We start from the raw sequence: 16020 nt of genomic DNA, 5'->3' as shown, positions 1-16020 counted from the left end.
TTATCCTCCTTCTCTTGCATGAGCATTTTTGAAAACTGAAGATGTTTAGCTCCTTTGCCACCACACAAGGAAGACTCGTGACACAAGATTGGAATAATGTTATATTTATTAAATATAACATACTAAATCCAAAACAAGACAGCCAATCATTCAAATATAAGTACTTCGGGCAGGTGAGGCTAAACCTAACTACGTGGGACTACGCTCCCACCTTCTAAAGGCATTGATTCACATCATTGCATAACTCCAGAGTCAAGGACGTGGGTGAAATCCCCCCTCCTTGCTCTTGGAGCCAGGTGCGTGGTTCCAACCTCCACACCTTGGCCCCGCCGTACAGGCGTTCACCATGATGTGCAAGCCAGTCCCACAAGGACACTATCCAGATCCCCACCAGACATGAAGCCCTGATGGTTCCCTGGGGAGTGCCCCTTTTTCAGGATGCCTTAACCACCTAAATATAATCCCCATATACCTCACCTGCCTGAATTCTATGCCACAAGAGGGGATCAGCTAAAGCTTGTTCCCCTCAACCCAATGAGGATAACAAAACCCTTAAACCCTTCATAAGATCCTCCAAAAACAAATCACACCCTTGCTCAGAAAGATGAACCCCATCCCCACGAAACAAATGTGGGGCATGGAACCTAATCCCATTATGGGAAATGAATGCCCCACCAAGCGACAGGACCAGAGCCCTAATCTTCCTATTCACCCATCTCCTGGATCTGTCGATCTTATTGGGATGAACAGCACCCCTCCACACTCTTCTGACTAGCATATCTGACCACACAATTATAAGTTGGGGATATAAACTAATAAGCCACTTGAGATCGCGCGTAACCTTGAGCAGCAGGTCCACTCCGGGACGCTGCACCAAATCATTTTCCCCCAAATGAATCAACAATATATGTGGCCGATCAGCCGAAGACATAATACGGCACACAGAAGGTAAAAACGCATCCCATAACATGCCCCTCCGGGCTACCCAACGAACTGTAGCTGTGGAAGAAAGCTGCAGTTGAGTCCCAGGAGCAGACGAAGATGCCCACCGAAGAGCCCAAAACAAAATTGAGTGGCCACACAAGACGATCCTCACAGGAATTGGGAGGCTTAGCAAACCTAGGGAAAACAAAAAACAAAATCCTGTTATTAAAACCTGACATAAGATTTAAATGCAGCGGAACACCATCTTCCAATCACCTGTATATCGCAAACGCTCATGCCCACGAGGGCCGCGGCCACAGCCGCACCAATCCGGAAGAAATGTAGCCCATAGACTCCAGCATCGCAACCACTGGCCAACGAAGGCCCGCCGAACAACGGCCCAAAATTGAAATTGAGTCAGGGCAGAACCATCAGCATGTATGAACAGATAACGCTGGCCCGCTGGCCGGATAGATAGGAATTGCTGCATTGCAGCCACAGGGCACAATTCTGAGACCTGGCAACTGCGTAAAAACACATTACAGCCTCGGCCTTTTTGATCGGTCTTAGAAACATGTAGGGAAAACCTGACTATATCTGCACCTAATGTGCAATCGCCGAAGCATAAGGCTCGATAGGACACATCGCGCTAAGAGGGGGCCAATACTTCACTAGGGCGAAAAGCACCGTAAAACATCGTCAGATTTACTGCGGCGAACAGGTGCGACTCATACAAAGATGAGCATAATGAATTAGACAATGCCAGGATCTGGAGTAGAACATCGGGCGTGATTGGCCTCCTCCGGTCAGCGGCCCTGGGAGCGGAACACGACCAACCCTCAAGGACCTTTCTGACCCTAAAATCTACAGAATGATCCGGCAGCCCCCGTGCCTTAGATATAAAGGCCAGCTCCGAGAGGTGACCTGCAATAGTGGAAACAGAATTGTTTAGCCCTTTTAGAAATATCATAAACTGCAATAGATGGTCCACTGGAATAGGCCACGCCAAATGCAACTCCTTGCTGATGCGAAAAGTCTGGAACTTAGCGAATGAACGCTCATACGCATTTTGAGTACTGGGAGCAAGAGCAGCATTACTCGCAACCCCAACTTCTAGTTGCCAAGGTTCCACAGGAAAGGTGGGATTGGTACAGGATCCAGTACTGCTCCAGGTGCAAGCTCCCGAAAACGCGCCATCTGTAAGCGGGAAAGGGCATCAGCAACGGAATTTAGTAAACCTGGAACATGCCTGGCCAGGAATAAAATATTAAAGCGCAAACATTGCAAGACAAAGGCACGCACTAAGCGCATAACACGAGGAGACCTGGAAGTTTGGGCATTAATAACGCAAACAGTGGACCAATTATCACACCAGAAGCGCACTGTGTGATTCTGAAATTCCAAGGGCCAAATATGAACTGCCACTACTATTGGAAAAAATTCCAAAAATGTCAAATCGGAAGTAATTCCGTTAACTCGCCAACTGGCAGGCCACTGCTCAGCGCACCACTGGGATCTAAATTTTACTCCAAAACCAATGCCGCCAGCAGCGTCAGAATGCACCTGCAATTCTGCTTCCAAGAACAATTCCTCCCGCCAAAAGGAAAGGCCATTGAATTCCGTCAGGAATTCAAGCCACATGTGCATATCCGCTCTCATTCCTGCTGTGATCCTAATGAAATGAAAACGAGAGTGAACACCCTTCATGGCGTCACGTAAACGCCTGAGGAATGCACGACCGGAGGAAATGACTTTAGAAGCAAAAACTAAATGACCAACAAGCTCCTGTAGCCGAGCCAATGTTATTTTCCTAAACCCAAGAATGGATCGAAGCAGTTGGCGCAGTGCAACCAACTTATCAAGCGGCAAACGTGAAGACTGAGCTACCGTATCCAACTGGATCCCTAAGAAAATAAGGGAAGTAGCAGGGCCCTCTGACTTTTCAGGAGCTAACGGGACACCCAATTCCTCAGTTAAAGAGGTAAAGGATTGCATCAGATGGAGGCAGTGAGAAGACTCAGCCGGCCCAACAAATAAAAATTCATCAAGATAATGAGCAGAGAAGGAGGAGGAGGCTCTCCTCTGCAGTGCCCATTCAAGAAACGTGCTGAATGCTTCAAAAGGGGCACAAGACACGGAACAACCCATTGGCATGGCCCTATCTACATAAAACTGGCCTTGAAATGTAAAACCCAGTAAATCGACATCATCAGGGTGCACAGGCAGGAGGCGAAAAGCGGATTTTATATCAAACTTAGCCATTAAAGCACCCCTGCCAGCCCTCCTAACTACTCTCACTGCCTCATCAAAAGAAGTATATTTAACTGATGCATGTAACGGCAAAATGCCATCATTAACAGATGCACCTTTCGGGTATGATAAATTATGAATAAGCCGGTATTCACCAACTTGCTTCTTAGGCACAATACCTAGCGGAGAAATCCGCAAATTTTCCATAGGAGGACAGGGAAAGGGGCCTGATATACGGTCGGCAATTATCTCCTTATTAAGCTTAGCCAACACAACAGGCGCCAAATTACGAAGAGAGGGCTGATTAACTGATGTAGCGATCCTAGGACCCTCAAAGGGGATACGGAAACCAACAGTAAAACCCTGAAGTATGAAACTAGCAGCCTGCCTGTTGGGATAAGACTCTAACAGCTTAGCCAAAGGAGCCAGCTTGACCGGGCTACTGGCCTTGCGACGTACCACCGCTGTTGCCAGCACCCCGTTTGGGCTGTTGATGCTCCCCTGTGCCCTGACGAGCCGTGCGTGCCCACTGGCATGAGGAACTGGGGTGGGTGCCACCGCACAGGGCACAGACATGTCTGAACCTACAGGGGCGTCTAAGTCATCTGCCAGTGCTATTGAATGTCCAGCAGACTTGCTGGGATTGAACCCAATGCCTGCCTTGGCTGGAGCCAGAGGCGGAAGTCTGCGCTCGTGCTAGCAAATGCCCGCTATCGGCCCTATCGCCCAGAGTGGGCCGAGCGGGAGTCATGGATCGCAGCCAAAGACCAGCATGCTCGATATCCCAACGAAGGGTGGGATCTAATGCCGCCCTCTGCCTGAAATTCTCATCATACCGGAGCCAAGCGGTGCCAGAAAATTCCCGGAAGGCGCGATGAACAATGTCCTGATATTTTATCATAGACAAAGCCCTAGTCGGATAGGCCTGAGTTATAATGCCCATATAAATAGTATAGACGTTCAACCAATTAGGCCACACCCGATCAACCTTCCGTTTAATAGCAGCCTCACGCTCCTTACCCTCTTGACCGTCCTTAGGCTTTGTTTCATTTTCGCGAAACAGGAGAGAAAACAAATCGATGTACTCTCCGCGCCAATTTTTTTCTTTAGTTCCTAACAATAAATGGTCCCCCAAAGGAAGCGATGTATCGCCCTGTGGATAAACTCCTTGGGGAAGGGGCAAATAAGCAGGCGCCAGAGAAGAAGAATCAGAAGATGGCTGCCAAGGAGACACTGCAGCAGCCGGCCAAGGGAGCTGTGGGTGCTGAGGCACCAACACCCCTCCCATGAACACCGCTGGGTGCATAGGATCGCCCAGCACGTGAGGACTTGTCCCTGAGGGATCACGAGTAAAGGCACTAGAAGCATGTACTTGTGTAGTATGAGGGTGTAATTGTTGCTCACCTGTATAAGCTGCAGGAGAAGCAACGACCTGCGGCATGGTGAACCCTGGAGCCCCCGGAGTGAACGTGGCAGACACTGGAGGAACAGGCAACGGAACTTGCTGATGCTCTGCCACAGGCGAGGCAAGAGCCGTGGAAGGCACTGCAGGCAAACCAGCTTGAGGTGTATGCCCTGAAGGCTCCTCAATGGACGTAGCAGCTTCCAGCACACCAACCCTAGAAACTAAATCAGCGAGAATATGGGATTTAGGCATCCTGGAAGCCAACCTAGCAGATTTTTTACCTGTAGGTCTGGAACTGGGACCCGCTTCGACATCCATAGGCTGCCTGTGTTCCTTTTCCAACGCCTCAACTCTAGCCACCAAGGCACGGATGGTCCCCAAATCCTCCTCTTCATCAGAAGATTGAGTCTGCAGTGATGGAGGGCGCTTTGTGGCCTGCTTCAGCACCCGAACCCCTTTCTTCTGTTGCACCTTCTTGGGCGGCATTGTGAGAAACCAGAAAAAACAAGTACACAATCAACAAAATTTATAAACACCAGCAATATTTTGATACACTAAAATTCTGAATTAACTGACACAGACAAAATGCCAGATACAAAATTAAAACAGAAAATTGGAAATATTTAATTTATTGTATTTTATATTATTTTTATTTACTGATAATTTTTATTTATTTATTTATTTTAATATATTATTTAGTATTCTAAATTAATTGTTACAATTAATACTATTATTTTATAAACTATGGGGGGGGAAGGAAAAGGGGAGGGGGAGGTGGGATGAATTCTAAACAATTAAATTTAATTGAAACAAGCAGATAAATGGATTCAACAACTCCACACAGAACAATCAATTTAATAAGAAAAACAATTGCTTTATATAGAGAATGCTCTAAAATGAATTAAATGACAACCAGCACACAAACAACGAAGCTACTTTTACGCAGAAGGAAAACAAAAATAAGGAGAAAAAATAAAAGGGGGGGGTCGAACAAAAACAAAAGCTAGGACACGTGGAAAGGAATTAATTCACAATTAACATGGAAACAAATAATCCACCAACAGAAATTCACAAGACCAAACCTAAAAGGCAAATAAAGAAAGTAAGGCTTTAAACGCAATAGAGGAACAAACGGGAAGCCGCTGGGCACGCGGGCAAAGCCCGCCGCCCAGCTGATCGGCGGGGAACGCTAAAACGCAGTGGAAAGGTTCAGGCAATAAAAAGAAGGAAAACCAATTTATAAAACTTAGAATGAGAAGAACGATAACAGCGATACGCCAATGGAGCCGCAGGAAGCTAGATCAAACAGCGCGTGCCGCGAGGCAAAAAAGGCAAGAGCGGGAAGGAAGGAGCAGCCTTTTATATGCTGCTCCAACACCCTTCCCAATTGGATAAACGATCTCACGTGGCTCCTAACTTGATTAACGCAATCATACACGAGTCCTCCCTATAATAATGGCGGCGGCAAATACGCTCCTTAATAGGAACGACATTTCAGGAAACAGCCACTGATGGATTCACCATTGTTATCTTTGATGTCCTAATGTAGATTTTTAAAAATTAAAATGTGTACAGCCAATAATTTTCTTGGTTCCATCTCGTTTGCATTCCAGATCTTTGATACATTTTACTGCACTTACTAAAGTATCTAACAATTGTGTCCTCAACTGCTCACACTTTTGAGCATAGTTAGCTTATTATCTAGTACTTTATGTCTGGAGAATGCACTTACATGTTGCCTGCACTGAAGATCAGTCCAGTTTGCTTTTGTTAGAAAAAATGTTATGTGTGTGAATGGTAGCACAGCTGCTCCTCCCCGCCCACCACCATCTGTTAAATATAATGTGCAGTTACTATTAGCGAACAAGGAACTTGTGGAAAGGCTAAAATGTGAGTGAGGTCTGCTTTGAATGATCTTGTGGAGATGTCATTGTACTTTAGCAAATATGTTCAGAGTTTAGCTGAGTTATAGACATCATAGTTACTCAGCTGGTGTACATGTGAATCTTTAAATTAGCCAATTGTGTTTTCCAGATGATGTTGGACTCCCAGCTCCCGTAATCTATGACCACTGGTCATGCTGGCTGAAGCTGATGGAAGTTCGAGTCTTGCAACATCTGGTGGGCACCACATTGGCTACCCCTGGTTTAACCTGTAAAATCCTGTTTTCATATACTTTGATTAGTTTGTCCACAAAAAAAACCTATTAGACTGTCCCCCATGGATTCAGTTCCCTCTGTCAGGGCTATTCTGTAGGCTTTTTCAACATTTTGGGTTGAAACGAAGAGAGTGAACTTCTTAAGAATGGAAGGTCTCTGTTTGCAAAGAGTAAATGTATGTTTTGACTTGAGTGCTTAGTGGTTTATTGTGCATTTGTTTTTGAAGGCACTGTCAGCCAAAGATGTCCAGATAAGGATAAATGGCGCTACTGGAACAGACACTGTTACTATTACTCAATCAGTGCCAGTGCTAAAAAACCCTGGAAAGAAGCCAATTCTTCCTGCAGTCGGTTTAGGGCTGCTGAACTTCTATGGATTGAAGACCAAGATGATCTGGTATGATAATTACTTTTGGCTTAATTTCCAAGACTCCTAAAACTTTAGCACCTGTGCAGAAGAATGTCGTACTTTTTCATTAATACTATACTCATTATACAGTAGAAATTGTTTATATGTTTTTATATTAGGCTTTCCAAGTTGACAGGGTTTCTTTGTGATGCTGTTGCCAAGAATTGCTGTAAGAATCACCAGAACCTCAAATACCATTTTTAAATGGCAAGACTTGAGAAGGCTTATTCATACCAGTCCACACTGTGAAGTGTATGCCCCTCTCCCTGTCACACATATAAGGCAATAATAATAATAATATTCACCTGGATGCTGTGCATGAAGTCTTGATCCATGTATTCAACTCTCCCCTATCATTTTTTCTAAGAGGGAAGCATTGCATATATGGCCCTAAATGCGGAATGCTGAGATAACATGTTACCTCAACCCTGTAAATAAGCCTACAAGTTACTAGCCTGCTTATGATCAGAACCGAATTGCAAACAGGAACATTAGTTTTACTGGTCCTTGCTGCCACCAACATACACCATAGTCAGGAGCACACATTCTCTCTTCTTGTCTTATACTGTACAACACATTTAGTTCAGTCTTGTCTGCTCTTACCTAGTCATTTATGATGCTTTGCTGGCCTGAAGAATTTTGTTGCCAGTGTTGAATTGTGGGCAGAGCTGAAGGGCAGCACACTCTGGTCTCTGCTGTTGACCAGTGGACAAAGGGCCACTGGAAGGCTGCTCCACCTGCCTCCCAGAAAGACCCTCACAACAAGGGTGAGACCCCATTCATTGGCCAGAGAAGGAGCAGCTCAGGGAGCTTGCTTCCCTGCATCCTTTATGGAAAGAACACTCTGCTGATCCAACTGCTGGTTTCCTTGGACTGTAGAGGTAAGAGGATAGGGCTCTATGGCATCACACAAAGGAACAAGAACCATCAACTGCATTTCAAGCAATAACACCAGCAAGAGAGGTTTAGCGGGGCAGGCCCAATTGAATATAAGTGTCTGCTTATAGCTCACCACTTGGTTTATGATTTAAAGAACTGATCTTTCTCCTTTCCCTTTCCCTTGTGTGTCTTTGTAAGTCTAATGGCAGTGCCTGTCTTTTTTTTTTAATTGATGTGAGATACTTTGAAAGACAACAGTTGTCTGAGAAGTGGAATCGCACTGTATCAGCATATTACGACAGTGATGAGAGCTCTGCACTGGCTAATAGTACATTATCAACCTAAGTTCAAGATACTACTTTTTAGTGCATAATGCCCTAAATGGCCTAGGATAAGGTGATCTGAAGGACCAAATTGTCCCCTGTACAACAGCCAGATCATCTGGAGAAACCCTCCTGACTGTCCCAATGTTATCTCATATTTGTTTATTTTCTACACAGACCAAAGCTTTTAGTGGACAAGTTATTTGGAACACTGTTCCTACTGAAATCACACAGAAATTTAGTATCCTAATATTTCATTGCCCACTGTAAACTTACTTGTTTTGAAAAACATTTTAAGAGAATTATTTGATTCAGTGTTGGTCATTTGTTCTGTGTTCCATTATTTTGTAATTCAGTGATGTTTTCATGATTTTATTGTTCACCATTTTGATATTTTTTATCAGTTGGAGATTTATAATATTCTTATAAATATAAATAAACAAAATAAAAAGCCACCGAGGCTGTTCTTGGGGGTTTAACCCCTACAGTGTTCTTAAAAAGATTTTTCTGTACTCCAGATGTAGAACCGATAGTGTAAATAGTGCCATTTAATTGTAGGTCTCCTTCTGCTACTAATAATTGGTCTTGACCAGAAAAAGGAAAAAAAGTTTTAAACTCAGAAATGGTGCATTCATAGTTAATTAAGCATGGAGACTAAGGACACACACATAAACATGCAGGTTTGCACATGCGCACACACATACACACCATTGATTTGCATAATTAAAGTAATTGCTCAGTTTTCTCATTGCCACTTGGTGACCCATTTTCACCTCCCCCCCCCCAATAATCCACTGTTAGAAACCCTACCACTCACACATTCTTTTTCTGGTCATATATCCAGTTCATTCAAGTTCATCTGAAGCAAGGGAATTAGGGCACACTCACAGGTGGCAAAACTAGGGAAGAGAGAGGTGACGGGGTTGGGTTAAACTAGTAACCATACGTAGGTAAAGAGAACGGTGGAAGTGGAGAACTATTGGTGCAGTGGATTGGGGCAACTGTGCATGGCAGTGTAACAGACCCTGACAGCTATCCCAAATAGTGTCTTGCTGTCTGTAGCTGGGCTGATAGTAGAGATGTCAAATATGAATAAAGAAGGCCCAGGCATGGACTTCCCTCTTTTCCACTCATTTGTGTATTCTCAGTCCCAATACCATTTTAAATTTTCTTTAAAGCAACTGAAATCTATGGATTACTATGTTGGTTACAGTTCTAATTGTTAAACTGCTTATGTTCCATTTTTATTCCTTTGTTAACTTCTTTAGACTCTTGTATTTTTTTCCTGACAGACAGAGAGAAGAAAAAGATTTTTTATATATTCTCTAAGTCCTCTGTCATGCTGAGGTGATGATGGCTGTAAATGATTGTTATTTTTTTATTCTAAAAAACAACAACACAAGGATTGTTAGGGGGGGAATAAAAAAAGGGGGGGAGAAAGTGTTCTTATCTGACCAAGATCAATTTGGCAGGACGGTTGTGTGTGTGATTCTTTGCATATGAAATTTATGTATTTAATTTATATTCTGCCTTCCTCCCAGAAGGAACCCATGAATGAGTGTGAATGACCAAAAGAGAAGCAGCCTGCATGCAGAATTAGCCAACATCAGTAATTTAGTCAGGTTGTAGGCTCCACAGTTAACTTTACAACTTGTGTTATACCAAAAATTATGTCACTAAGCCTCTCGTTTGGCAGAAGAAATAACTGTATAGTTAATTTCAAGTACAATGGTATTCATTCATTCATTGGCGATCACTCGTGACCGAGTAAGATTGTCTTCCAAGATAAGGACTTTAACGGTGGGTCCATAAGTGACTGTGCAGGTCAATTCTGGATCCACACATCCTCCCACAGTGAGGACATAGGTTTCCAGATGGATGATGATCATGATGAGGATTTGCTTCACGTGCCTTCCGCTTAGCTCATTTGTCCCTTTTGCCCTGTACTTGTGCTTCTTCAAAGTCCATAGCACCTTTGATAACAGCCGACCTCCAGTTGGGACGCTCATGGGCGAAGGCTTCCCAGTTCTCGATCCTTATGTTACATTTTTTTAGATTGGCTTTGAGAACATCTTAAAACCTCTTTTGCTGTCCACTGATATTCCGTTTTCCATCCTTAAGTTGGGAGTAAAGTAGCTGCTTTGGAAGATGGTGTTGAGCCCAGGGGTGGCGGACCCAGCCTTCTTCCCAAGGAAGGAGGGGGAAGGCATGAGTTTCAAAAGCCTCAGCCGTTAGGGAGCATGGACGATCCAGCTGTTGTTGAGTCTAACCCCGACCTTGGGGAAGAGAGCGAGTCGCCCACCCCGCCAGTTCCCATGGCTGGTCCTGCCCCTCAATGGGACAGCGCTCAGCCCCCCAGCACTCCCACGGGACTGTTGGGGGATGCTCCTGAGAGAGCAGACACTCCTCCTTCACCAAGCAGTATCTTAGAAACGCCCGACGCTTCCCCGCCCTCCGCTTTCCCGCCTGCCGATCAGGAACCTGTGCTTTCCGATGAGCCCTTGGAGGCCCACTCCCCCCTCACCGCGCTCACGACGTCGGGAGAAGCGGACAGGGCAGAAGGAGGCGTTTGTGCGATGGAGTGAGAGGTTACACCCTAAGACCTCTCTTATTTGAGGCTACCGCACCCAGAAGTAGGCGCTGAGTCAACTTTCCTCACAAGTTGCAGAGCATGTCTAGAGTGCAGTTAGGAATTGTAGTGAGTTAGCATAGAGGTTTCTATGAGGTGCACAGCCTTTGATGTATCCATTACTTTAATAAAACAAGAATTGATTGCACCCTCGTCTCCGGTGGTTCTCGCTCTGAACCGGACAGATGGTGATCAGGCATTCGAACAACATGGCCCATCCAGCGAAGTTGATGTTGAAGGACCATGGTTTCAACATTGGTGGTCTTTGCTTCTTCCAATATGCTAACATTGGTCCGCCTATCTTCCCAAGTAATTTGCAGAATTTTCTGGAGTCAGCGTTGGTGGAATCTTTCAAGAAGTTGGGAGTGGCATTTATAGATGGTCCATGTTTCACAGGCATACAGTGAGGTCGGTAGTACAATGGCTTTGTAAATAAGCATTTTAAACTTAATTGATTTTTAATGGATATGTTAACTGATTTTATGAGTTTATTTACATTGTATGAGACTATACTGTTGTTCGCCGCTTTGAATTCTGTGAACGAAAGCGGGTTACAAATTGGCAAATAAATAAATAAATAAATAAATAAATAAATAAATAAATTTTGATGTTCCTGCGAATGTCACGATCCTCAAACACTCTACACTTCATTTGGGAGAATGCAGCACTCGCAGAGCTCAGATGATGCTGAATTTCAGCGTCGATGTCAGCTTTTACAGAGAGATGGCTGCCAAAATAAGAAAAGAGATTGACATTCTCCAGCATTGCACCATTAAGCTGGATTGATGGTGCTACAGAGGGATTGGTTCGCACTTGCTGATGAAGCACTTTGGTTTTTTTGATGTTAAGTGAGAGGCCAAGCTTTTCATATGCTTCTGCAAAGACATTTAGGATAGTTTGAAGATCTTCCTCTGAATGTGCAGAGCCTATATTATCATCGGCATATTGAAGTTCTATGACAGAGGTTGTAATTACCTTACTTTTTGCTTTCAGCCTACTGAGATTAAAAAGCTCTCCATCTGTTCAATATGTGCTTTCCACGCCAGTGGGAAGTTTCCCCTCAATAAGGTGTAGAATCATGGCGATGAAAATAGCAAATAAGGTTGGAGCAGTGACACATCCCTGTTTGACGCCTGATCCCACTTTGAATGGATCACTTTGAGAACCATTGTTATCCAAAATTGTCGCTGTCATGTTGTCATGGAGGAGTTGCAAAATATTCACAAATTTATCAGGGCATCCAATTTTCAGAAGGATGGTCCAGAGAGCAGTTCGATTTACAGTATCAAAGGCCTTAGTCAGACCAATAAACGCCATAAACAGAGGTCGGTTTTGCTTCCTGCATTTTTCTTGAAGCTGTCATGCAGTGAAGATCATGTCCACTGTCCCCCTGGAAGGGCAGAAACCATTTTGGGATTCAGGGAGGATGTCTTCTGAGATAGGTAGGAGGCGATTTGCGAGGAACCTTGCAAGGATTTTACCTGCAGTAGCTAGAATAGAAATGCCTCGGTAGTTCCCACAATCTGTTCTCTCACCCTTCTTGAAAAGAATGATAATTATGGCATTTCTAAAGTCTTTCGGGATCTCCTCCCTTATCCAGATTTTTCCAATGAGCTTATGAAGTTATTGTGTAAATTCAGACCCACCTTCTTTAAAGTCTTCAGCAGGAATCCCATCAGCACCACTAGCTTTGTTATTCTTCATTTGATTAATGGCTTTACTGATTTTATCCAAATTAGGGGATACCGCAAGCTCATTTCTAATTTGTTGTTGCGGGATTTGCGAGAAGACCTCATCAGCCACAATAGATTTACAATTAAGGAGGTTGTGGTAATGCTCTTTCCAATGCAGTGCAATAGACTCTTTGTCCTTTAGAAGTTTGGTACCATCTATTGAACGTAAGGGATTTGTACCATAATTTGTTGGTCTGTAGATGGCCTTTGTGGCATTAAAAAAGCCCCGTGCATCATGAGCATCTGCAAAATGCTGGATTTCTTGAGCTTTCTTTATCTATCAGGCGTTCTTAAGTTCTCTAGTTCTTCTTTGGATCTCAGCCTTTGCACTGGCATAGATGTTTTTCTTAGCAGCACAGTTAATGTCTTTTTGCTATATCTGGAAGCCTTTCCTTTTCTTGTCAATGATATGTTCAATCTCACTATCATTCTCATCAAACCAGTCCTGATGTTTCTTAGTTTGGTATCCAATAGTTTGTTCACATGCTGCAATAATGGAAGTCTTCAGTTTAATCCAGTGTTCCTCAATGTTTTCAGGGAGTTCCGTAGGTAGATGTTTCTTGAGAGATGTTTGAAAGCAAGCAATGTTTGATTTACTTTGCAATTTTAGTGAAGTTTCCTATAATAAATCATTCTCTTTTGCTTCTGTTTCTGTGAATATGTGAAGTACAGCAACACTTTGCAACACTAAAAAAAAAGCTCCAAAAACAATTGTGGAATAATGGCATTGACTGTTCTGCAGAATAGTTTCCAATGAACATGAGGGATGTATCAGTTTGCACAAGATGAAGATTGGGAGGTGAAATATATATTGTAGCAAAATTCTAGGTGTGCTCTATATTTTTTATCGACCATGCCCACCTTTCCTTAAGTGGAGTAGTTTAAGCACAGCAGGGTGAAAATATGCATCTTAGGCAGGCCAAGTTTGTTTTTTCCAACAGCTAGAGTCATTGCTTAAGTAGCAATATATTGTAATCAGTCTGATTTTATATCAAACTGCAGTTTCAGATCCAACTGTTAATGCACCCAAAATAGAAATAGAACATAACTTCCAGTTTGAAACCCAAAAGGCTGTCTTCATCATCATATGACATTGACCAATAAAGAGGCTTTGAAATTAATAAAAATAAATTTGACACAGATTTCTAGAATGAATAATGAGAGAAATATAATTTTCCACCAGGACACCGCCAAGTGGGTATTGTCTTCCTTGCTAGTGCTTGAGGCAGGAAAGAGTTAACACTCCAAACAGACCGTTAATGCATCCCCTCCCACATACTGCTAGTTCATTTTCCTGCCTGGCTTGAGCAGTACTGATTTTCACCTTGCTCTTCAGTCTGGCCAAGTTATATCCTTATCTATCTGTTTGTTTAAGTTATTTATTTGTAGTTAATGTTCAGTTTACTTGTCTCTGAATCTGTATGGGTGTTTGTATATAGTTTGCTAACGAATAGCAGCAAGGTAGTGCTTGGGGAACACTGCTCGACACCCTGGACTCTCCGTTGTGGAGTCCCGCAGGGATCGGTACTGTCCCCCATGCTTTTCAACATCTACATGCAGCCGCTGGGTACGGTCATCAGGAGTTTTGGGGTGCGTTGTCATCAGTATGCTGATGACACGCAGCTCTATTTCTCCTTTTCATCCTCTTCAGGCGAGGCTGTTAACGTACTAAACCGTTGCCTGACTGCGATAATGGACTGGATGGGGGCTAATAAACTGAAGCTCAATCCAGACAAGACCGAGACGCTGCTGGTGAGTGCCTTCACTGCCCAGATGGAGGATGTTCATCCTGTTCTTGATGGGGTTACACTCCCCTTGAAGGAACAGGTTCGTAGCTTGGGAGTTCTTTTCGATCCTTCCTTGCCTCTCGAGGCCCAGGTGGCCTCGGTGGCACGGAATGCTTTCTACCATCTTCGATTGGTAGCCCAGCTACGTCCCTATCTGGACAGTGATGACCTCACCTCAGTTGTTCACGCTCTGGTAACTTCTAGGTTGGACTACTGCAATGCGCTCTACGTTGGGCTGCCCTTGAAGATAGTTCAGAAACTACAGTTAGTCCAGAATGCAGCGGCCAGACTATTGACGCGGACCAGACGGTCCGCTCATATAACACCTGTTCTGGCCCGTCTGCACTGGCTTCCTATTTGTTTCCGGACTAAATTCAAAGTGCTGGTTTTGACCTATAAAGCCCTACACGGCATGGGACCTCAATACCTGGTGCAACGCCTCTCCCAATACGAAACTACCCGTACACTGCGCTCGACATCTAAGGCCCTCCTCCGAGTGCCATCACATCGAGAAGCTCGGAGGGCGGTGACTAGATCCAGGGCCTTTTCGGTGGTGGCCCCCGAATTGTGGAATAGTCTCCCCGATGAGGTATGCCTGGCGCCGACGCTGCTATCTTTTCAGCGCCAGGTGAAAACCTTTTTATACTCCCAGGCATTTTAAAAATTTTAAATATTCTTTTTAAAGAAATTGTTTTGTAGTGTATTTTAAAACAGTGTTTCATTGCTGGTATGTTCTGATGTTGTTTGGTTTCTGTTCTTTGTTTGTTTTGCTTTTTGCTTTTCTTATATTTGTTCTATTCATATATTTTCTTGTTTATCCTCTATGTACACCGCCCAGAGAGCCTTTTTGGCTTAGGGCGGTATATAAATAAAATAAAATAAATAAATAAGTGTCTGAACGGCAGTTAAGTGTTTGTTAGTCCGTTCAGCATACCTCGCTAGTATGCCTTTGAGTTCCTGAGATTAATTAGCCTAATGATTTCCCTTAATTAATGAATTTCCTCTATGATTTCTTCCCAATCAATGCATTTCTTTGATGATTTTCCCAGTTAATGAATTTCCTGGGTAATTTCCCCTCACTTAATGAATTCAACGGTTGCTTCCCCCAGACACACACACTTTATAAATTTGTGGGGTTGATTCTGTGTTGCAATCAGCGGATCACTGTGCTTACTGTGAACCCTGCAGCAGAGCAATCAGGAAGGGTTGGTGCTGAGGAAACTAGAGATTATAATGATGATGCTCCCATGCCAACGTCATTGCAGGGCAGAAAAGCACTATATGAGGAAATGCTGTCAGAGGAAGAGAGGGTTCCAGACCCTTCAGTCCTTTTTTGTTCAGATTCTGAGGAAGATGATGAGGAATTCACAGGTTTTAATATTCAGCACCTAGAAGTTCCACAGGGCAGTGGGGCCATGGTGCCTTTGAGTAATAATGCTGCCTCTGGCCAAAGTCATCAACAGCAGCAAGGAGCTTTGCTTAAGGCAAATAAGCATAAGCAGCATTATATATGAACTCCACAC

General features: G+C 43.8%; 1 protein-coding gene across 1 annotated transcript in view; it reads left to right on the top strand.

The window, feature by feature from the left end:
- The window catches only part of LOC133378773 (uncharacterized), a 196288-nt gene that overhangs the window by 70551 nt on the left and 109717 nt on the right, over nt 1–16020 (top strand). Inside the window, exon 17 of the mRNA XM_061613399.1 lies at nt 6965–7134. Coding sequence (XP_061469383.1) covers nt 6965–7134 — 170 coding nt within the window. The remainder of the gene's footprint in view (nt 1–6964; nt 7135–16020) is intronic.

Source organism: Rhineura floridana, chromosome 3 (genome assembly GCF_030035675.1).
Source record: "Rhineura floridana isolate rRhiFlo1 chromosome 3, rRhiFlo1.hap2, whole genome shotgun sequence".
Taxonomy (NCBI): domain Eukaryota; kingdom Metazoa; phylum Chordata; class Lepidosauria; order Squamata; family Rhineuridae; genus Rhineura; species Rhineura floridana.
This window is presented reverse-complemented; position numbering and strand designations above follow the sequence as displayed.